Source organism: Chanodichthys erythropterus, chromosome 21, assembly GCF_024489055.1.
Source record: "Chanodichthys erythropterus isolate Z2021 chromosome 21, ASM2448905v1, whole genome shotgun sequence".
In the NCBI taxonomy this organism is placed as follows: Eukaryota; Metazoa; Chordata; class Actinopteri; order Cypriniformes; family Xenocyprididae; genus Chanodichthys; species Chanodichthys erythropterus.
In genome coordinates, this window is record NC_090241.1 from 17,707,765 (window position 1) to 17,732,147 (window position 24,383).

Consider the following 24,383-nt stretch of genomic DNA (forward strand, 5'->3'; position numbering starts at 1 on the left):
GCAGAATTCTTCCAGGACACTGAAACGTTCGCTCCCTGAAAAGTCCCATAATGCACCGTGAAAACCAGGGAGCATCGATGCCCACTATGCTCCCTTAACGGAACTTGAATCACGTGAGCCAGCTCACTACACATAACGGCTGCGTCCGAAAACCTAGGTAGCTGTCTTGCTGCCTCGCTATCTTATAAGAGAATGACTTGTACGGCAGCATTTGTGCATGAAGGTACCTCACGAAATTGATTTCGGACAGACTTCTGAGGCAGCGTAACAGTTTAATGATCTACAGCAATATAGTGCGAGCTTTGGTGAGAACTAAACAAATATTTAATTACTACAGTAGTAATTTATCGATAGAAATTATATCAAAATTGAAATATGTTGATCAAAATCGTACATTTATACACAAACTGAGCAGCAAACGCAACTTTCGGACGCCATCTTTATTTTTCTAGCTCAACTGTCACAGAATAGAAAGCACATGATTGTGGGATATCAAAGGCAGCTAAGGATACATCTATGCTTCCTTCAAAAATCGATCTGAGGAAGGTATCTCATCATGAGAGAGGAAGTGATCACTTCCATTGGATTCGGACGTGCCTTGATGCCTTACTACCTTGAAATGTGTCCTCGGAAGGCAGCATTTTCCAGTTTTCGGACGCAGCCAACGATACGCGACAGATGTTTTAAAAAATACAAACCGTTATTTTATTATATTTCAGCATAAACATACATCGCTAGACAGGTAATGAACATAATCTACACTTATAATTTATTCACGGCTGAAATGATGCACGTATAAGTAACAAGCAAATAATTCATCATAATGTAGTTTAAATAACATTACAAGTAATGTCAGATAATATCAGCTCTGTTATTGTTCATAAATACCAGTAGTGATGTTGTACAATGAGGACGTTGTCACGTCGCCGGAAATAGAGTCATAAGTGTCCCAATGTGTAGTGAACCAGCATCTTTTACTGACCTTACCAGTGCCCGAATTCGTGTACACGATATACTGATTCACGAGCTCGGGAGCTAGGGAACTGATTGAGACACACCCAATGTCAAAATAAGGGTCTACATAACAGAACATAAACCTGACAATAAGATCGTTTGGCTATTGTTATATGTAAAATAGTTAGTTCCGATTCTCGAATCTGCGAGATTTCGCTATCCTTGGACACAACCGTTTTTCACGAATATGTCTCGGCCTCAAGGACAGTTGCAGGTAATCGCACGCGCTCAGTCGATCTCTCTCACATTCACTGTCTGTTTAGTGCTAATCTACGAACCTCTGTACAAATAACCATGGTACATATTATGCTATCATTATTAACTTATTTAATATTTAGTTCACATGCATGAAGTGTTAAACGAGAAGGACATAATCTTTCAAAAAATAGAAAACATGCAACTATCGCGGTTGCTGAGGTTTTTGCAGTCCTCTGCGGTTATCGCGACAGCCCTAATCAGCGTGCGTAATATAATAATAATTAATCCATAACAATTGTAGTCTTATCTCATTTTTACAATGTTTTAGCCATTATATCATTTAAAGGATTAGTTCACTTTCAAATGAAAATTACCACAAGCTTTATTCACCCTCTAGGTGTAGCCTATATGACTTTCTTCTTTCTGATGAACACAATCAGAGATATATTAATATTCTGGGTAGGGTTGCACCAGCCGTTCGTAAATTCTTTCTTAAATTGGAACGTAAAGTCCACACTAGTGGCTTAGTAGTTTGTAACTAACTCTGTACTTTATTCGGTTACACCATTTGTTCTTAAGGCAGAACGTAGCTAGTAGCTCGTAAGGTCTCCGTAAAGTAGCCTAATGCGTAGTCACATAATATGACGTTTACCTTCAGTTATCCTTCAAATACAGGAGCAGAAGTTGTTGAAATTCCGTGAGTTTCAGTTTATCCTTCATTCTGACTTATTTTGCCTCACGTAGCTAACAGTAAAAATAAGTTCCCATTAAATATAATAGCCTACTACTTAATCATAATCATGGTTTTTATATGTAAATAACATTAAGAAACTGTATTTGAAACGAAATTAATAAGGATCAATAAATAAATACTGAAACAACAACAAAAACATAAGAAATTACATTTATTGATTATGACTGATTTTATTTGACATGCACAACACGGAGTGATAGGACCGATGCACACAACGGCGCGCTGTTTAACAGGTTCGTGTTGAAGAGTGTCTAACAAAGTAATCTTTTCACATGATGTTCTCTCTCTTAAAATTTAAGAGAGTGTAAATGTCAGCAGCATCATATATGTGTAAAGAATGAAAAGTCTGTCAGGTAAAACAAGAGCTTATTGATGCAGTTCAGTCAGTCTGCTATTTTATTCCAACCGTTACTCCTGATAGGAGGCTTACGTAAATATTTAGTGTATACGTAGAGTTACGCTTCAACTAAGTTTAATGGTGCAACACAAAAATATTTAGTAGTGCGTAAGTTGTAACTTAGTGCCCATTTACGTCAAAACTAGTCTACGTTGTAACTTGCGCACAGCTGGTGCAATGCATCCAAGCTTTATAATGGCAGTGAGCGATATCAACAAGTATGAAGCTGAAGAAAGTGCATCCATCTATCATAAATGTACTCCACTCGGCTCCGGGGGTTAATAAATGCCTTATAAAGTGAAGCCATACATCTGTGGAAAAAAATAAAATAAATAAATCCATATACAAGTTAAATATCTAGCTTCCACCAGACTGCCTTCAGTATTTAACTTAAGAAGAAAGCGCAACACCTCTCACTGTTCAAAAAGCTTACGCTACGTCCTACACCTTTCCTGTTCAACTTACGGAAAAAGCTTAACTGACGCGATGCCAGTTCCATTTTTCGCAACTTTAATACGGAAGGCGGACTGGCGGAAGCTAGATATTTTACATCATAACTTGTTAAATGTGGATATTTTTAATACACAAACGCATCGCTTCGATTGCATACTATTCATCCTAGCTAAATAGTATTTATGTCATAGTTTTGAAACCTTTCTAAATTTGTAAGGATATCAATGTGAACACAATAACAGTATCTAATTTATAATTTTAAAATATCTCGACTCCTTTATGACTTACTCCATGACCTGAAACCAGGGGTGCTTCTCAATACCCCTCCTCGTTTCCTCACTCCTCCGTCCTCCATCCTATGACCCGGAAACCGATCAAACTCAGCCATCTTGAAGAACATTTCAATTCTCTAATTGCACCACGAGGAGGCGAGGAACAAGGAGTGAGTAAGCTTCCTAAGGAGGCGTCTTGCTTTATTAATAGTTATATTTTTTTTAATAACCAAACTTTAACAACATATGGGCAGATCCCTCCAGTTATGATGCTTTGAAGTGACGCTAAAGGGAGCAAGGATATCATTTCACTTGATTCAATTCCTCCGTCCTTTGTCGTCTTTTCCTTGTGTCCTTCCCTTGCATCCTGAAGGGGTGGAGCTAAGACGTGAGGAAAGGAAGCGAGGAAAGGAAATGAGGATGCACTAATAAGAATTGAGAACCACCCCAAGTACCTAGGAGATGCATTTCCTCATGACTGTCTTATCTGAATTAAGCTGCAGACAAGTGCAAATCAACTGGCAGTATTTTTTAAGCTGGGAGAGACATTTGATTATCAGCTTCTACTTTGCTTGCAGTATATATGATATGTGATCATCTTATGAAACAAGTTGATTGCAGTTATTCTCAAAAAAAAAGGATCAGCTTGAATTGGCTTGTACCTTAAGGCAGTAGTTTGAGGTTTTTTATTTATTTATTTTTTTTTTCAGGCCACAAACTTGCATGATGTACAGGAACTCATTTTTTTGGACATTATATGAATATCCTATCTTTGGTGGTTCTGTGCGACAGGTATAACATCAAAAATCAAATGAATGCATTGCAAAAGAAACTTTGCGTCGGCCGGGAATCGAACCCGGGTCAACTGCTTGGAAGGCAGCTATGCTAACCACTATACCACCAACGCATGAGCAGTAATGTTTCTTCTTGCTGTTTTTTTTTTTCTGACTGTGGAAAATCGTTTTATTTGTGTTTTTTTTTTTTTTGTAGAGTAGTCTGAAAATGCAAACTCAAGTAAAATACAACCATGTACGTTTCTTCAGTTTCTTTTATAAACTCGACAAAAAAGTAAGGGCTCGTCCGGGATTTGAACCCGGGACCTCTCGCACCCAAAGCGAGAATCATACCCCTAGACCAACGAGCCATAGTGATGCAACTTTTGTGCAGTTTTATGAATGGTCTCCTGTGTTCCGGGCGTCTAGAAGATCCAATTAGACTTTGATTTTAATAAAACCCTGTAACAAAAGTGAGCCGTATCATGCGGTAAAAAAAATGCCATAAAATACTATTTAAGCATACAATCACATAGGGTCCATACGTCTATATTTTGTCCTTTTCAGCTATTCATAGCATGGCCGGTTAGCTCAGTTGGTTAGAGCGTGGTGCTAATAACGCCAAGGTCGCGGGTTCGATCCCCGTACTGGCCATAGTGTTTTTTCTTTTGCATGTACAAGAACCTATATCAATTTAAAAGGTATATCTTGTGAAAATTAGTTTTTGTAATTTCTCCTCTTAGTCTTCCATTGAAAATAATTAAATGTTAGATTTTCATACATAAAGTCATTAAACATTTTTCCCTAAAATATATGCATTCCACAATCATTGGCACCCTTACAAATTCTGAGTAAAAATCTAACTTATGCCTATAACATATGAATATGATTATACTTATGTTTTTAGGAACACTTAAGTGATAAATCATGACTTCATGATTCACTGGGCTCTAAATATGAAGTAACTAAATTTATAGTCATACATGAATATGGGAAAAGACCTAGTAAGAATACAGTAATTATGTGAAAAAAAATGTTGAGCTGCACAAATCATAAAATGGCTAAGATAACAGTTTAATATTTGGAATTTTCTCATTTCCACTCTTTGGGCAATAATTAAAAAGTTAGAAATAGTAACAATCTACCTGGAAGAGGATGTGCGTCTATATTGGCCCCACACATACTGAGGAGGATGGTTTGAGTCACCAAACAAACTAAGGATCAAAGTCAGAGAACTGCAGATGCTAGTTGGGTCTTGGAGTCAAAAAGTCTCCAAAACTATGATTAGACCTCACCTATTGTTTGGGTAGGCTTCAATAAAAAAAAAAGAAAAAAAAAAGCCTTTGGTGACAAACAGCAATCACATGCACCTACTAGAACTTTTAGTGGGACTAGGTTTCATGACTAGAGATGAGACCACAGAATGAAGTTTTTGCCATGGATATACAGTAGCAGTCCCCTGACCCAAACCCAATAAAAACCTGTGGGATGAGCTGAAGCAGAACTGAATAGCTCTTTGTCAATTCTAGTGAATTTAAGTGCATGTATTCTCTCAACTATATTCTCTCAACCAAAGAATCCAATTCTACCGTTTCATGCGGGTTTACAAAGGTCTGACTTAGACTTAACATACTCTAAAGATATACAGGCAGGGGAAATGCTTACGGTTAACAAATGGACAAACATTTTTGAAAAATTAAAAAAAAAAAAAAAATAGTAATAACTCCTTTTCAGCAGCACCCAACCAGCATTTACCACAAAGTTTATGGCTGGAGGGTTAGATGGGATCCTTCCATGTGGACAATTCTAACTCTGCCCCATACACACAGTCTACATTCTCATTGGTTATTGTGCACGTGTAAGAAATCAGTCTCACCCCAGCAAGTCCAGATACATTTTCGATTTTTATTTTCCTTTTTGGACAGTTTATTTTCCAGTGTTATCCATAATCGTTTCCTTTGTCATTTTTGCATAATTCTTATAAGGCTATTAAGAGGGCCATTGCTATGGTTTCAGACCAACCTGCATAGCAATTGGAAGACAAAAAAAGGGGGCTGGACACTGACCCATTAGCAAGAATGAGTAAAACATGACATTACTTGACATTTCATTGGCACAAAATGGTCTTTTTTTTTTCCATCCTTCCAAATATTATAATCTTCAATAAACAATTTCTGAATATCAAAAACTAAATGAAAAAGAATAAGCTGTTTAGTGTACGCTTTAGAGACTTTGGGGAACCATGGGACTTCTACTGCACAAGCAACTACATCCCTGGGACTTCCAAAGCAAATGGCAGTTTGAAAATACTTTTGTAGTGAAAGTCCCTCTTTTAAGTCGGAAAGTTGTAAAGGCTGCATGGAATCCGTTCCCGGAGTCAGGGAATCAGGGATGGTGACAGAGACAAGCGAAATGTCTGCAACAAAATGGCTACCCTAGGGAACGAGGCAAAAGTACAGCTGGTTACCCATTTCCTATGAATGAATCTGACTTCAACCAGAAGCAACATCTTTCAGAGGTATACAGTATATTTTTCCCAAACCCCATTGCAAAGGCAACTATGAGACAGAGCAGCTTAATAAACCCAGAAAATAACCTTTGTAATGAAATAATGTTTTTGTAATTAAGTCATATCAAAAATCACTTAAACCTGGATCATTACAGATCTGAAGCATGGTCAGGAGTACTTTTGTTTTCCTTCAATTTGTGAATAATCAAGACCCTTATTAGCAGAAGTAATTTGAGCAGAGGAACTGTGCTGATATATTGGGGGTCAGAGGAAGTGGTTAGTCCACATCCAAATGGGTCAAATGAGGGATAATAGTAAGGGGAAAACCAGGAGGTTGCAACATAACCATTGAAGGACACATTTTAAAAACGTTTGGGTCCCCATGGAGATGATCTTGCAGTAGCCACAGGTGCACCAAAACTGGGGAATTCCTCAGAGCTGCTCATATCCGGAGCCTAAATCCAAAAACACAGGTGACGCAAGTTAAATTCCTCTATTAGAATTATGCATAAACCTATGGCTTAATTTCAGTCATTAACTCATGATTGATTTTAACTTTGCAGCAGATTATGGCACTCAAGACATAATAGTTTACCTTTACCTTTTCACTGCCAGTGGCCCAAGGAGCCTCCCGCACAACAAAGCCCTTGGATGGGCCACGAGGTTCTTCCATGCTGGAGGCAGTGGAACCAGAAGGCTTCATATAGGCCATTTTGGCTTCATTTTCAACTACGTCGGACATCTGAGGGTAAAGACGACAAAAATAAATCAATAGTTTTTGCAAATTCAGTACTTTAAAGTTAATACTTTTTTCTTCTTCTGCCAAAGTGTAGCAAATCTTACGTATTCTTCCTCCAGGTTCAGAAGGTGATCAATGGCTTCATCAACATGCTCTGGACGGCCAGTCACAGTCACTAAATTTGGATCTGCAGCTCCACTCTGAGGGAACCGAACATCAACCTGGAAAATACAAAATATAGAATATGTACAAACATCTATTAAAAGTACCTAAAAAAATAAAAACAAACACCATTCAAAACAGAAGTCAAATACTCAGTCCTAAAATTTAACAAAAAAAAAAAAAAAAAAAGCAAGATGTGACACCAATACCATCTCACCTTAAACTCATCCATGATCTTGCGGATTCCCTTGCCACGTGCCCCTATGATGCGAGCGTGGACTCTGCTGTCCAGGGTGATGTCTTCAGAGATCATTTCCTCCAGTTCATCCACTATAGCCTGAATGGCATCACGTGCCGCCACAGCATTCTGCTCATAGCCAGTAATGGTAATCTGATCCTAAAAGACCAAAATATAGAAGGTTGCCATTTTTTCAAAAAAAATAAAAATAAAAAAATTGCTTTATTGGTTTAGGCTCCAATCTGTTACCTGATTCTCATCATTTTTCTCTGGAAACTGAATGTTGACCTCATGCTCATTGCGGATTTGGGTGATTATGGCACCCTTGCGTCCAATAATCTTGGGGTGATACTTGGGATCCACAGTGATGGTCAGCTTGAAGCTCCTGAGAGCCTGCAGACAAAAAAAAAAAATATATATAATTTAGTTTTTTTTATTACATTATGTTTTATATATTATGAGTAATTCCAGAGTGGAAATAATTTGAACAATGTTTCATTTGTAATTTAGACTTCAAACTCACTCGATCCTCCTGTTCAGCCTGTAGCTCTTTGACACGCTCAAGAAGACCCTCTTTAGCGCGGTCAAGGTGGGTGGACAGGCCAGTAATGGAGATAATGTGAGACTGTAACTCATGAGCAGGCACTTGAATATTAACCTGTAGGAAAACATTTGTCAGGAACGACAGGACAAAACTATAAATAAAAAAATACCTATAATATGCTGTAAACCTAAAAATGCAATGCATATCTCTAACCACTTGTAAATGCAGCGACACAGGTTTATAGTTCCACTGAAATTAGCCAATAAGAGACCAACCTCAAACTCATCCATCATCTTGCGAATTCCACTTCCTTTTTGGCCAATGATGTAGCGATGAAGCTCAAAAGGCACTTCCACCGCAATGGTCACAGGAACCAAAGCCTAAACGACAATTTTTTTTTTTAAACATTTGAAAAGATGCACCTCAACACAAATCAGAACTACTGTGTACAATGGAAATACATGCAGGCAGTCGCACCTTTAGCGCCTCAACAGCAGCTTCACACCTCTCTTTGCGGCCAGAGAGCACAATGACATCACACTTCTTTGGGGCCAAAGGATCAACAGGTTCTTTCACCTCTCCATTAGCTTCTCCATTCTCCTGAACTGGAGCATCAGCTGATGGAGCTGAAACAAAGGCCACAGATTTGACATTAGAGGCCACAGAAATTAAAAACAGGCATGCAATTCTGTTAGCATGTTCTGCGGAAAAAGACTGGTCAAAGGTGGCATTGAATATAAAGATGAATGCAAAGCTATTAAAAAATTACTTTAAGTTAAAGAGTAATGTTTTCCCCTTGAGGTAAACTTGTAAACGCATTAAAACAAAGATTTTTCCTTGCCATTAGTTGTTCAACACCATAAAACAATCTGCCATAATATAGTTAAAGAGTTAAAATTCAAGTGGCTCACTAGGAGGCCTCAGCAAACTTTGGATAAAAGTTCCAAGAGGTACAGAATTACTTAAAAGGGTCAAAATCAAATTGTGTTTCATCTTTTGGTATAAGAGATCATTGTACTATAAAAATATCCTTTAAAAGCTTTTGGATTAACAAGATCTGAAACTTATTGAAACCAAGATCAGAAAACAACTCGTTTCAGATTGTCACATTATTGTCATAGTGAGATGAAACTCCACCTCTGCAGAAGATCAATAACTTCTAATTCATTGTCTCTTTAGCCCCGCCCATCAAATCATGCATGTCATGTAGTAGTAAATACGAGAGACGCAAACACAGGTTTACTCCAGCAACGAAACCATAGAGATGCCTCGGAGGATTACAAGATGTTTTGAAGTGCCAAGTTGTGGAAGGTGTGCATTGCCATCCTTGTGATACTAACATTATGAAAGCATGGATGAACTATTTTTAAAGATGTTCCAGTCAGATTTCATCAGTAAGACACTTTTTCGTTTGTTTACTTCATTTTTCTGGGGATTCATTTTTAAACAAGACAGTTTGAAGATGGCTTTTTAGAGGACTGAAAATAAAAGATGCAGTGCCAATTATTGGATCGGTCCGACATGTCGCAAAACACAAGTGTGAGTAACAGTGTGTCACTATTGCTTTGTCTGCAAGAGATAGTTTTAAATGTACTGATTATTTACAGTACACTGTAGTTCCGCAGTCAAACTAAATGGTTGTGATTTGCTGTTCTTTGCTTCAGCATTTATGGGGTTAATGTGGAGGATTCCCAGATATGGAAGAAAGCACAAAGAGAGAATGCTGCTTTTGCTTAAAAAGCCTAAAAGAACGACAGTGTGACAAACAAAGGTACGTACATTCAGAATTCTGTTTACAAATTACGAGTTACAATTATAAATGTAGTAACTCCAAGTATTTAAACTTTATTTGCCAAAACTAAGAATTACGCATCTCAAGATATTTTTCAACATCAGTAGTTTTCAAAATAATTCCACATGTGTAATGGAGGGGGCGCTGAAAATTATTTTAATATGCAAAACTGTTACCCAATCATAGCAGTGGGAGTTTACTTCCAAGTCTTGAATGCGGCACGCCCATCAAAATGGAGTGTTTCAAAGAGAGGGTCAAAAACAGGATAGAAAATAGCTTATTACTTCTAATTTAGGAAGTTTTCTTATGACCTCAGAGAACATTATAATATGTTGAAAAAAAATGCAGTTCATGACAACTTAAAGCATTTAATTAAATTAATTACTTCAAATCTAACTTAAAATGCATGAAAAATAATCAAGATGCAAACGTGTTTTTGAAGGACAAACTTCTGGAAAATAGAACATGCCTCACAAAACCAATTGTTTGTGCCTAAATTTTGCCAAATTAGAAATACATTTTAGAAACCGGTAGCTGTCAATTACAACAGAAATACCAGGAAAAAGCTTCCCTACATCTTGCTCTTATTGTTAGTTATAGCAAATTGCCATCACTGATGTGTAAAAGTAAGTGTTAATGTGATATCACAACCACGATCCATTTTTGAGCTTCAGCTTCAAAACTGTCTTATTGTGAGTTGAGGCTTTCATTTCAAAAGATCAAGAAACATTTGATTTTCCATGATATGACCTTTTCATTATTGACAGTTGCTGTGGTATTTACCTTGCTGGTCCTCCCTGTCTGGAAACTTGATCTGCACATTGTGGTCTTTAGTGATCTGCTGTATGCGAGAGCCCTTTGGCCCCATTATTGAGCGGTGGAACTTCTGAGGGATCACACACTCCATGGTCACTTGCGCATCCTGCAGATTTAGAAGAACGTATAGTCTGTTACCTCCTTAAAACGCCACAATAACTGCAGTTGTCTGAGATGGAAACTGCATTCATTCATTGCATGCAGATTGTTACATCTACTCACCAAATCATCAATCAACTCCAGCATGCGTTTCTTGGCAGCCTCCACACAATCTTTGGCTCCCTTTAGGGTGACTTTATCACTCTGTGAGGCAGTTCGGGGGAAACTGACAATAACACCACCATACTCATCAGCGATGTCCCTCAGGACTTGGCCACGACGTGCCACAAAGAAACGATGGTGCTTGGGATCAACGATCATGGAATCCTCTACAACGTTATCCTGATATCAGAAATATGATTTAAGAATCAGAGCAAATGGAAACCATTCAGAAGATACGGTTTTAATTGATCAGTGTTCGGGCTAAAATGGATCACGGGGGACTAACCAAGCTCTTAATGAGTGCTTCCAGCTCCTTCTGTGCTTCTGCTACAGCTTCCTCCGTACCGATGACTGTGATCAGCTCCTGATCCTTATCTTCAGCAGTTGGGAAGATGATCCTGGCGCCTGTGCTGTCCCTTACCTTGCGGATATTTCCACCTCCTTTTCCAATAAGGAACTTGTGGTATTCAGGTTTGGCACGAAGCTCAACTGTGTGGCTTTTAGTTTGCTATTGAAAACAAGTAGATTAAATTAGATTAAGTTGTTTTTAGAGCAACAATCACTGGTCTTGTGTTAAAAGCAGTTTGGATACTTGTACTCACAAAGCCTGTGCCCAAATGACATTCCAAGCTTAACATCAGTAGGTTTCAAGTTCTTCAAGGATACCCATCCCTTCAAACATACCTTCTCTTCTGCCAGGGACAGCAGCTGTTTCTTGGCTTTCTCTACCTCCTCCGCTGGGCCTCTGATTGTCACTGCATCGATGCCAGAGCCCTCTGTTGGGAAATGGATGTGCACACCACCACACTCCTCCATGATGGAACGCACAAAACGCCCCTTGGAACCAATTAGGGAATTGTGTAGTTTTGAGGGGATGGACACCTCTACTTCTGTAATATTCGCCTGCACAAATATTTGAGAACAGTGAATAAAATCTCTTCCATCCAAATACACATACTATTCAAATTTTTGGGGTGTATAATGTTCTTAAAAGAAGTCTCTTATGCTCACCAAGGTTTTTGAGCAAAAATACAAAAAAACTAAACTAAATACTAATACTGTTTTCAAAAATACAAAATTCTTACAGTCCCAAAATTTTTCAAATGCCCTTATTATGCTACTTTAAAGGCTCCTAATTTTGTTTGGAGGTCTCAAAATAGGTTTACATGCATCTACAGCCAAAAACATTTTAATTTTCTCATAATATACATTGCACATCACCTCCTTTCTTATTGTCTGAAAACCGTTCAAAGATTCGGTCTCTCTAAACCCTCCCTTCTGAGAGCCTATTCTGCTGACTGGTCAGATGGCCAGAGTATGTTGTGATTGGTCTACTTACAGCGGTTCAGAAACAAAACGCCCATTACCACATCTGAATTTCAGCTCCAGAATCTTCCTCAGTACTTGTATACACAGTGATATGAACAGTAATGATGGTGTAAGTTTTACACTATAAATTCGAGCTAGAGTTCTCATCCTTATGAAGTGCAGCAAAGTGTCTTCTCGACATGTCAACAACATGAACTAAACTTCCAGGCCTCAGCTACAACTACAGTATTTTAGGGCAGGTCAAAGTAGACGTTGTTTGGCTGTAGCCAATGAAGACCATAGACTGGCATTATGCAAATGTGTAACAAACCTATGTAGGAATTATTAATGACTTGTTTCGGCAGTACTAAATAGATTCTTTGTTTTAGGAGACAACTATTTGTTGTGCACTTTGATCCTTAAATCTTTGCCGACCTTTTCCATTCACAAACAGCTATACTGCAGACTGCATTAATGGTAATACTTGGAAAAGCATAATAGAGGCACTTGAACACAAGTGTGAAGGACTTCACATTAAGGTCAATTTCAGGGGAGAAAAAAAAAAAAAAAAAAAAACCTCACCAGTTCTTTCTGAATGGCAAGGATCCTGATTTTTGCTGCCTCACAGTTTGCCTTCTTCCCAGTGATGACAATCATTTCAGAGTTACTGTTTTCCGCAGGCAGATCAATCTTAGTGTTAGTCTCTTCACGAATCTAAGAAAGAAAAAAAGTGCCAGTAAGTAAACTGTCTGAGAATGGATGAACGTGGAAGTCTAAAAAGTAACTACTCACTTTCTTTATATTTGCTCCTCCTTTGCCAATTATGTTTTTGTGGAATTGCTTGAAAATGGGAACGGAGACAGAAAAACTGTTCTCAACCTGGAAAAACAACAAAAGTAGGGCAGTTTAAGAAAATCCTCAAAATTGACAATGTGTCATTTAACAGACTGTTAAGCACAAAACATGGAGCCTTTTAAACTCCATTTAATAGTGTGCACCAGCACAAGTGGTCAACATAGGTACTACAAAGTTCCATTCTTGTCCAGTGTAGTGTTGACAAATAAAAATGCCTTTGTAATCATTTAAACTAGAGCTGCATGCATCTCTTAATCCGGCCACACATGTGCTCATCAATGTGGGAGACTATTGTTGTTACAGTCTCCAGTAATTTGTTATTGCCAAACTTCACGTTGCACACTTTATGCATAGCCTAGTGTACGAGTAAAAACTTAAGCATACTTTGGGCTTTGAGGCCATTCACACCATAACTATATAGTAGTGATCGACCGATATATCCGTTTACCGATATTTTTCCCGATATTTAAGCATTTTTCCATAATCGGGTATCGGTTTTGTAATATCAGATTCGCCGATTTTACGGCGCCATCTTGTGGCCGTTTTGAGATTTCCGCCATTGCAGCCCGGGCGTCTGAGGAGATCAGTCAACAACAACTCAGTGCACAGGTAAAGTATATGTTCTACTTGGTTTGCTTTAATTAATCAACTTTATTTAACATATCAGATATGCACAAATGAGATCTGAGACATAAATTCCTGATATAGTTAATTTATGCAGCTTGTTTCTAAACAATTGAGACGAACTCATTGAGTCACGTAGTGTAATTCGTCATGTCCTGCCCCAATAAAGACGTAACTTTACATGAATTAAATAAAACAGACATGAATGAGTGCATATTGAAAATAAAAGCGCTGAATTTAATTCTCGATCTGTTGTATTTGGTCACCATTAGTCTAGAAGAAAAAGTTCGTTCATATTGCTTAGCAACTGACGGATGATCAGGAGGCTTAAGCACGGCCACTGAATAACTTTTGACAAGATTATCTTGTTTAAACACCCTAGATTATATCATCATTTACTACATATTTTTTTCGCTAATACACAAATATAGCCTACTGCTTTGTGGAATTTTTTTATTATCTACATGCGCGATCGCGGTTGATTAAGTTATAGTCAAACAGCACTTTGTCAGTTGGCATTTCATGATTTAACGTTAGATTAAATTTAGATCATAAAATGCCAAGTGCTGTTTAACTTTATATAGTCTCGGAAAAAAAAAAGTTTGTTCATATTGCTCAGCACCTGAATGGGTTGATCAGGAAGCCTCAAGCACGGCCACTGCATGAAATTTTTGACAAGATTATCTCGTTTAAACACCCTAGATTATATAATCAATTGATTTACTACATAACCATTATTTAGTTAATTGCACTTTAATTTTTTGGACTCAGACCCCTCTATTTATTTGTGTATAAATATAAAGTTTTTTTTTTGTATGCAAGGAGGGAGTGATTGTTATAATTAAAATGGTTTGTTCAGCTCATTTGTGTTGTAATAATTGTCAAAAACAGAAGTATAACAGTAAATAAATATCGGTTCTGCATATCGGTTACAGGGTACATAAACATGCAAATAATCGGTATCGGTAATAAAAAAAAAAAAATCAATATCAGTCAATCACTAGTATATAGTTAACTTTTATAATTATAAGAAATAGGGAAGACCAAAAAAAGAAAAAGAAAATCCCACCCCAACTTTATATTTTAAAGCAAGAGCCGCTGTTCTGTTTCCTGCCACTTTAAATGCTTTAAAGATAATAGATATAATGAACTATACAATTGTCCATTGGTGTGGACACAAATATAGTTATCACTTTTGATGTGAGCGGGCATTTACTGAGCTTAGAACATGACAGTGACAAGGGGTGTATCAATCAGCTCCCTTGTTTAGTAGTAAGTGCACTGACCAGGGATTTTCAGAGGGGTATTCCAGAAAGCAAGGTTATCTTACAGTCATACATACCATGAATTCTCAGTTGATTAACCCAAACCTTGTTTACTCGAGGTATGCTTGTTCCAAAAACACATCTGGGAGTAAGTTCAGTCAATTCAGAATATGTTCAGAATATGTAAATATGTTTAATGGTGATTTACATACTTCGTGAATATCACCTATTTAATGGTTGTGCAATCATTTTTCAATATTTTTTCATTTAATTACTGTGAATAACTACTATATTGTTTGTTTGATGCCAATTATATTGATTAAAGTGAATAACAGCCTGTGCTTACATAACATGGCTGTATAAGTTTATTTTTTGTTTAATCATTTTGCTTCCACATTGTTTGAAAGGGAAGATCTATATATCTATACATCTATCTATATATCTATATATATATAAAATTTTATATTTCGAAATGCATAGCAAAAAAAAAAGTCTGAATGCAGATCAATGATTCGTGAGATGAGAATTATATATGAATTGTGCACGCATACACATATACACAGTATTATGCACAATCTGTCACACCCACTGGAGCCTCATCAATAGGGCACCTCTGAAATAAACTAACCCTGGAACAGAACCAGTAGGTTGTGTTCAGAGAGCAAGTTGCTATGGCTACTTGCATACTGTGAAAGTTACCTCCGTTTTTGGAACCAAAAGTTGGTTATCCGCTTACTTGCCCTTACACAGACCCGGGTATGTCACATAACCTGCTTTCTGGAATGCTCCAAGACTTTCAAGTAACATAGAAGATGGACAGTAAACTAAACCAATCAAAACAATGATATTGAACAAAAATAGTGATGTTGCGGAGTCACATTTTAATGCAACCAGGTGATTGTGTTGTGTGAATCAATGCTCAGATGTTTGGTGGATCAAAACCCTTGCAAATGTGTCAGTGTTCCTGATATATTGATTCACAACATCAGCAAATTAGTAGAAATAGACAGCAATAGAAAATTCAGGAAAAATTAGAAAAGTGTGTTTACCATTTCAGCCACCATTTTCTGCATAAACTTTGTGCATTTTTCCACCTCAGTGCGAGGCCCACGCAGTTGTACAATGTCACTTTTCTGCGTTGGGTCAGGGAAGTTGATTATGACCTGAAAGCAAGGGGCAAGAAATGTTATTTCTCTATCAAACGTACACAAATATGTGACTGGAAAAATACACCATGTAACCCAAAACAATTACCTCAGGGAACTTATCCCGAACTTCCTTAATTTTCTCCCCTTTCTGTCCGATGATGGCTCGATGAAAACGTTGTTCAATGATCATGTCCTTTGTACGCTCATTCTCCTGTTGAAATCATGACATTCTTAGAGACTTTAAGTCAAGTGTTGCCAGGCAACTCCTGCAAATAACCCAGTGGATTTTGAAGCTGTAGAGCTACAGGTGTTTGTTTTTTTTTGTTTGTTTTTTTTGCACCAACACATTCACCTGACTCCACTTTAAGAATTATGCAAACAAACTTACTGCAGATAGAAATGATAAAGTAAACCATATAAACAAACAACCATTACACAAATATAACAAGTGGTAAACCATAACTGAAAGAACACTGAAGAGAGGACAGTAAACAGAGCCTTTATTCAATTACAAATCCATCCAACTTGCCATGCGTGACGCTAGCTCCAGCAGCTCCTTCTTGGCCTCCTGCACGCCCTGGGGGTCACCCTCGATACGGATAAGGTTACTCTTCTCATTGTCAGGTGGAATGCGGACTGACACTTTGTGCTGTTCCTTTATGCGGTTAACTAGGTGTAGAGAGAAAAGCACATTTGTTATGCGTTTGCAAAATATCCGCTTTAGACATCACAACAGCTGTATGTATACTCACTGTTTGCACCGCCTTTCCCAATTAAATGTCGGTGGAACTTGGGGTCCACACTTATTTCAGTGTAGTCCATTCGACTAACCTATAAAGAACACATGAAAACCAGCCAAACTGTTTAGAACACACTGAGGCTAAAATTTAACAAAGCAAGTGGAAGCCTATAATTGTCGTGTAATAGGGAGATTAGTCTTCTTACCAGATCTGTAACAATTTCTTCAATCTGGCCCTGTACTATCTGTACATCTTTGGTGGGACCCTCCAAGGTGATCTTGTCCTCTCCCTCAGTAAACTCAATGTGCACCTGTTAATAAAGCATCACAGGGTTAATTCACCCAAAATTCCATCAGTTACTCACCCTCTTGTCATTCCAGACATGATAATATTTGTTAATCTTCGGAACAACAAAAGACAATATTCTAAAAAAGCCTGAAAGATTACTTTCCTCCCACTGAAAACCCATTCCAACAAAATTTGATGCTTCAAAAAGTTCATAAAGACAATATAAATGTAATCCATACAAATCAAGCGGTTTAATCCAAGTCTTCTGAAGACACACAATCACTTATTTAATCTAGGCTTTTAAATCACATATGCACATAGATCAATGCACCTACATAGAGCAAGGCTGATTGCTTGACCCATGAACTAAATGAGGTTTGTTCTTATTCTTTCCCGCCTTTGATGGAATTCTGTCATTTATGACAACGCTTCCCCAACATGGACAATTTTCTGGCAATCCATGTTTTAACTGTTACATGCTAGGGGGGCACTATTACACCTTTTCTGAAAAACTACAAAATCTTTGGATCAAAAAAGTAAAGCAGCAGAAACCAGTGATCGAAGCATTGCTTACACACATAAGCTAACGCAATCAAACATTAAAAATCAAAACTGCCTAACGTTACAGGATGAATAAACCCAAGAAGAGGTATAGGACTGTACAAGCTTTGGGGGTGATGAGAGACTCGATCGTTCGGAGATTGTTCGGAATCCGATCCGGATGAGGTCTGACAAAAAAGTGATTCTAAGGTTTTTGCTTGATGTCGTCTTTAATAATACTTACCCACATTCAAGTTTTAATAAAAAAAAAATAAATAAAAATTCCATGAAACTTTGTTTAATAGTAGAGGCTCTGTTCTTTCTTTTGACATATTATATGTTCAGATATTCATACAAAATATTCTAGGGGCTAAAATGAACTACCTGTGCTGGTTGATGCAATTACTATGACCTTTGAACTGTCACTTTGACATGTGACTGGTCAAAAACATCTGTTGAAAATAAACTACATCTACACATGCCCCTCACTGAGCAAGACGATGGAGATTCAGGCCAAGTACTCTGATGTGACTAGGGAAAAGTTGACTCGCCTTGGGCATTTGCTGCGTGATCTTTGCCAGATTCTGTCCTTTCTTGCCAATAATGAAACGATGAAGCCAAGAGGGAGCAGAGACTGAGGACACAGTGTAGCTGTTGGCCTGTAAAGAGAAAGTAAGGGTCAAAGGTTATTCAAATTGACAGCATTTCTACAGTTACATTTAATACATTTCTTAAATTAAAGCTAAAAGAAAAGTGCAAAAAGAGCTTGAGGGAAAGAATTCTTGTACTGAAACAGAGAGGGGGAGGAAATCAGGCTTGTTTACCTTGGCATACACTTCAGTGAGTGCCTGGCCCAGCCGGTCTGGCTCCCCGCGCAGGATTACTGTCTCTGAGCTGCTGTCGAGGGGTGGGATCTCGACCGAGACGCCGGTCCTGTCCAGGATCTCTTGCAGGGTGTTACCCTTAGGCCCAATCACATACTTGTGCTGAGATTTCTTCACCTCCACTGCAATAGTGGTTGCATTCTTCTTCTGAAATGAGTAAAAGGCCACATTTTAAACACTCTCCTCAGTAGCTTTCAAGTTTATCATTACTTCTTTCACATGAATATGTGGTCCAGTAAGTTAAGATGATTTGGAAAAGTCAATAAAAGTCCATTAATTATTCTATCATTGCTCACCTTCTCCTCATAAATCTTCTTGATCTTGGCTATGGCCAGGGCCACCTGCTCTTTTTCCCCAGTGATGACAATCTCCGTTTTGTTCACACTGGGTGGAGGGACATTAATGCGGGCTCCCGTCTCCTGCATCAACTCCCCCACCAGCTTGTTATAAGCTCCAGTGATGAAGGGGTGGTACACCTTTTCAATGTTCATTCTCTCCACAGCACGCTTATCCTGCAAATAATTGAAAACCTCATCATCACCACCATCTTTTAGGTTTAATATATGATACATAACTGTGTGATGGAGTTAAACAATCGAATAAAGTTCCAAACCTGCTCAGCAGAGATGAGCAGGATCTCATGCTTGGCCTTCTCCAAGCCTTCCTTGGTTCCAGAGATCTTGATCAGGTTACTTGGGTCTTCGGGTCTAGGGATCTGGATCTTGGTGGCAGTCTTCAGCTCGAGCTCCTGCAGCTTCTCCCCACTCTTGCCGATGACAAAGCGATGATGTTCTTTGGGGATGGCCACAGTAGCTGAAGCCTGTTGTAAAGTAAAGTATTTACAGAAGTTACTAGGGATATACAACAATTATAATTCTGGGAGATACCGACATGCTGATAAGTTTTCTCATGACCAATAGCGATAAATTGTCAATATTAAAATTCTATACTATTATCTAAATAAATGTTTAAACAAACAAAAAACTAAAAATCAAGTGTTTAAACAGTACAAGTAAAATGGGATAATCATTTTGAGATTTGCTAAACATTACCAAATTTATTAAATTAGAGTTTTAAAAAGATGAAATAGCTTCAATTGTCAAAATAACAAATACAGGCTGATAACCAATATAATGCTAGTATCTTGTGCCTTTCTCTAAGCTTCACAAAACACATAAGCATAAAACTGTTGAAAGATTTTTTTTTTTTTAGCTAAATTTATATTACCTGAGTCTGCAGTCGGGACACAATCTCTTTGCGGGCTTTCATGACAGCATCATGTTTCCCAGAGACCATTATGGAGAGGCCTTGGTCTTTAGCCATGGAGAGTTCCAGGTGGGCTCCAGTCTTGTGCATGATATCAAGACACACTTTAGCCTGGTCTCCTTCTCCAAACTGGTTTATGTCCTTGTACTTGCGCTCTTCCAGGGGCACATGGAAAACCTGTATTTATCAAAGCGGATAACAGTCAAACCAATGAACAAACGTTCCCCAGGTAAGAAAGTGACTAACTAGCTCGATCGCCATACCTGGGTAATTATTGAGGACTTAAGGGGTTTAAGTTTAGATGTCCAGGCATTTCCAGTCTCCTGTACCCCCTCTGGCAAAGGCTTTTCAGGCAGAGGGGGAAAGGCATCCTTGTAGGTGGGGAGGCTATCCTCATCTTCAGCACCGCTAGAGCCCGCCACAGCAGCTAACAGGAGAGACAACATTCAACATTAGCTTTGCCAGAGAATTATTACAGACATGTCAAAATGGATAAAACCAACACTTACCTTTGACCTGCTCTGGCAGAAGGCCACTGCGATGCTCATTAAAGCTTTCTTGCGTAAGTACAGCGACTGAGCTCATGGTCGAAATCCCACGTTTACACGGAGTCCGAGTGTGCCACTAAGAAAGGAAGAGCTCAGCCGATTACTACATAAAGGAACAGTGCCTGGCAGAAGTTACGACCAAGATAAAACAAAATACACCCTGGCAGTTAAGATATAAACCATTTGTCAACATGGGTAGAGCTTAAACTTTTCATGATTACAGATTTAAGTCTGCATGATATAAATCCATGCCATCTAATTTTGTAATTGCATGTTATTGATCTTTTGAACGATTCATCCATGTAGGTTTCTTTTTTTTTTTTTTTTTTTTACCTCAGAACAATTAATGAAACTTTCTTAACGTGATCTTCCAGTGAAATGACAGACTTTTCTCTGGTGACACATGCCGGGCTTCTCCAATCACTTACTCCACTTAAACCATGCCCCTTTCTTGCATTCTGACCCATCCAAAACAAAAACAAATTATAGAACCAAGTCACCACCCTACTCTTTTTCGATCATTAATTTCACTCATATACATAACTATACAGAAAAAAAACATCTGTTGCTACTTCAGATTTCATCGAAACTTTAAAGAAAGGGGGGGGGGGGGGTATTTTGCAAAATGCATTCATTATTTCACAAAATAATGTGGTTTGTTCAGAGCAAAATAAGGGAACACTATCTGTAGGAGCAAATTTAAAACGCTGTTAGGACTGATCCATTTTGTGGAAGGTCAAAGTTGCCCGTCTGTTACCTTGGACAAGGGCTAATTCTAAGCCATGGAGTTAGATGAACGAGCACTAAAGCTAAGAGGATTTCCCCACTAACCCTTATTTGTTGTACCCCTAGTATGCAGAGCAGCAGAAGAAAAAAAAAAATTCTACTCCATAAATAAAAGTTCCAAAGCACACTCGCATTTAATTGAAAACATGCACGCCACACCTCAGTGAAACGTCTACTTGGCGGACTGCTCTCCTACTCCTCACACAGGACTGTGAAGATAACTAAAAAGACAAGAACATAAAAGCTGAGGCTACTGTTACAACCATGCAGCCTTGGATCATGAAAGACCACTTATATTCGGTGCAGAAATTTCACCGTCAAAGACTCACAAGACTCTTCGGGAGTAGGTAGCGAAAATGGTGTCCAAAAATGATACAGTAAAATGGAAGACCATCATCTATAGATGGAGTAACCCTTGGGATAACTGGCTAATCACACTTGTATTAAGTCATATAACATTCCTTCCAGTTCTCTCGGACAATCTGGCTCCTCAACCCCCCACCCCCCAAATGCAAACTCCAAACCTCTCTACACAGTACAAGGCTGTTTTAATGTGCTTCTCTGCATGCCCCTGGCAGGGCCTCTTCCTCTACAGGCCTCCTTAAGACTTGGACCCAGAGGCTAAACACATACATACAGCTCCTCAAGGCAGATCAAAAGCACTCCACAGGAGTTGATCCATGAACCAAACACTAAAAATCCTTCAGATGCTCAAATGACACATTTAATCATGTGACCACTCATAAGATGTGATTTGATCTTTAATGATCACAGCGAACAACTTGTGACCCATGGCTACAAACACTAGACAAACAAAGATCTTGCAGTTCAAAGCAAACATTAGGCCTGTCAGCAAATTAATCTAGCAGGAACAAAGGCGGTGGTCAATAATCTTACCAGCTAAATGGTCAGTTACCAGATAATCCGTCCTGTAAAGCTGCCCGTTCGTGTCAGCCTGCCAGCTTTTGCCTAAAGACAAAACAGATCAAAGGAAAAGGAGGGAGAAAAAAAAAAAAAAAAAAAAAAAAAAAAAATCAGACTGTCACTGATGCAAAACCGCTTTAGTTTGCCAGAACTTAGTTACACGTGGCATTATTTGTTTGCATTTCATCTGACGTTGCATACTTCTTTAAATACATGCAAATGTGACCCATTAAAGCTAGAAATAGGAACTAAAAGACTGATAAGTCTTGCTGCACCTACTTATAATCCTCGTTCATGGAGTTTCAAAATATTAAATCATAACCATGCTTAAAGATACATTGAATATACTCGCCAATACATGTGTATAAACTCTTTAAATAAGCAAGACTAAACAAAAAAACAAATGTGTGTCTTTAAGTGTTGAAAAGGCCCTCTCGCGTCTTGCTAACGTGGCCATTCCTGCGTATGTCAGATTTAAATATGGCGGATTTAACGTTACATTTTCTCTCAGAAAGACACATGTGGGGAAATGGAATAATAGTTTAACGTATGTTCAATAAAAACAATGTTTTGTGTGTATAAAAAACGACTTTTGGATGTAAAATCTTCTCACTGCTGTATACATGCGCGCTACGTCAACTCATGACACGCCATGCTAACGGCTAACGGAGTAGGAAAGACGGATTTCTCGTTTAACACTCAATTTCTCAACAACTCACAGCTAGAAATATTTTAAATCCCGGGAGAGGTGGATGGGTACATTTTTAATGGAATTAGTAATGTATGTCTTTGTAAGATACGCCAGTTTTTGTGGTTTACGGAGATGAAAAACTTGTCCTGGCTAGACACCAACTCCGGTAAACTTTGAGCTGCGCGTGCGCGATAGTGACACGTACACCAGCTAGCGCAAGCGCTAACACACTGGATTAGAAAAACTTTACTCTTATTGATCCATTATAACCTAATACTCCGAGAATGACAACGCCTAACAAATATACACTGAAAACACGAGCTTTGCTGATGGCCTAGTGTGAATGTTTAATCAAGATCAGCATTAGTGACTGTCCACACAAAGTCCACGTAGGCATTAGAGCAAAGGGTGAAACAGTGGGGAGAAATTGACATGGAGTCGAGCCAGAGCACATTTTCACGGCAGAAAATTCCCCTAACGATATACGTGTATCAGACATCAAGAAGAAGCAATGCAGACGTTCGGATGTATAACATACGCACACTGATTTGCAGAATGAAGAGTGACTTACTTGTGTTTGTGTTCCCGTCTGCCCTGTATGGTGCAGAAGCTCGTAGTGAAACTCCACTGGCGAAAGGGAGGAGCAGCAGCCAGTGAGTTATATAGCTCAAGCCTCCTCCAATCACATTCCCTCACGTCACATTCCCCGTACAGATCATGCATTTCTCCCAAGAGAGGTACGGTGTTATAAAATGTAGTAGTGGGGATTTGTCGATTCATCTCAATAAGAATCTTTTGAATCTTTTCATCAGAAAGATTTGTTCACTCGTTCGTTCTTTCTGCAGGTTACATCAGCAATAGGTGGCTATAATTCTGTATGTTGTGTATTATGAATCATTCGTTAAAAAAAACACCGACCGAAAGTAAAACAACTATACTGTCTTTTGTTAAAAACGTATGTAAAATAATAACAAATTACTTAATATACTAAGCAACTAAAATTGTGATTTAGATTCAATACCTCGAATCTTTTGAATCCTTTCACCAAAAGATTCGTCACTGATTCGTGCTTTCTGCAAGTTACATCAGCAGGTGGCGCTAAATAACTATATTTTTGTGTATGAATCAGTCATTGAATCATTAATTAATACACACCGACCGAAGTCAGATAAACTCATACTGTATTTTATTAAAACATACGTACAAATATAGCCTACTAAAATACTTAATCTACTAAATAGGCCGAATTATATAAACTCACAATTCTGACTTTTGTTCTCAGGATTGTGAGTTTATAGCCTATCTCGTAATTCTGACTTTATAACATGCAATTGCGAGTTATAAAATCAAAATTGTGAGATATAAACTCCCAATTCTGAGGGGGAAAAGTCAGTCTTTTTTAAATCAGAATTGCAGTTTATTTTTTGCTTTTGTGAGTTTATCCCCTGGTTTCACAGACAAGGCTTGCCTAGTCCCAAACTAAAATGTATGTTTCAGCTGTTAAACTTGCTATTGCGAGATTGCAGTTGCAAGTTTATAGGCCCGGTCTCTTAGATCTCTTTTTATATCTCATAAGATGTAAACTTGGAATTGT

The 24,383-nt window shown here is 38.2% G+C and overlaps 1 protein-coding gene and 1 non-coding gene across 3 annotated transcripts; one reads left to right on the plus strand and one right to left on the minus strand.

The window, feature by feature from the left end:
• Positions 1 to 4,441: 4,441 nt before the first annotated feature.
• Positions 4,442 to 4,515, plus strand: trnai-aau (transfer RNA isoleucine (anticodon AAU)). The gene has a single exon. It is a non-coding gene; the product is annotated as a tRNA-Ile (tRNA).
• Positions 4,516 to 5,746: 1,231 nt separating this feature from the next.
• On the minus strand, positions 5,747 to 23,434 carry hdlbpa (high density lipoprotein binding protein a). 2 transcript variants are annotated; one of them, XM_067372882.1, is made up of 28 exons: positions 23,361 to 23,434; positions 22,072 to 22,143; positions 20,350 to 20,464; positions 20,104 to 20,267; positions 19,802 to 20,017; positions 19,188 to 19,394; positions 18,871 to 19,086; positions 18,515 to 18,721; positions 18,242 to 18,349; positions 17,068 to 17,172; positions 16,875 to 16,953; positions 16,652 to 16,791; positions 16,229 to 16,333; positions 16,024 to 16,137; positions 13,023 to 13,109; positions 12,813 to 12,944; positions 11,607 to 11,825; positions 11,209 to 11,430; positions 10,884 to 11,102; positions 10,629 to 10,767; positions 8,531 to 8,679; positions 8,329 to 8,433; positions 8,033 to 8,167; positions 7,759 to 7,902; positions 7,489 to 7,668; positions 7,214 to 7,330; positions 6,972 to 7,112; positions 5,747 to 6,825 (listed from the first exon to the last, which is right to left on the minus strand). In XM_067372882.1, exons 3-28 carry the CDS (start codon positions 20,423 to 20,425, stop codon positions 6,733 to 6,735), a joined length of 3,819 nt encoding a protein of 1,272 aa, XP_067228983.1. In that variant the 5' UTR covers positions 20,426 to 20,464; positions 22,072 to 22,143; positions 23,361 to 23,434; the 3' UTR covers positions 5,747 to 6,732. The 2 variants fall into 2 exon arrangements, with proteins under 2 accessions (XP_067228983.1, XP_067228982.1); XM_067372881.1 differs by having other exon boundaries at positions 6,966 to 7,112.
• Positions 23,435 to 24,383: the final 949 nt, after the last annotated feature.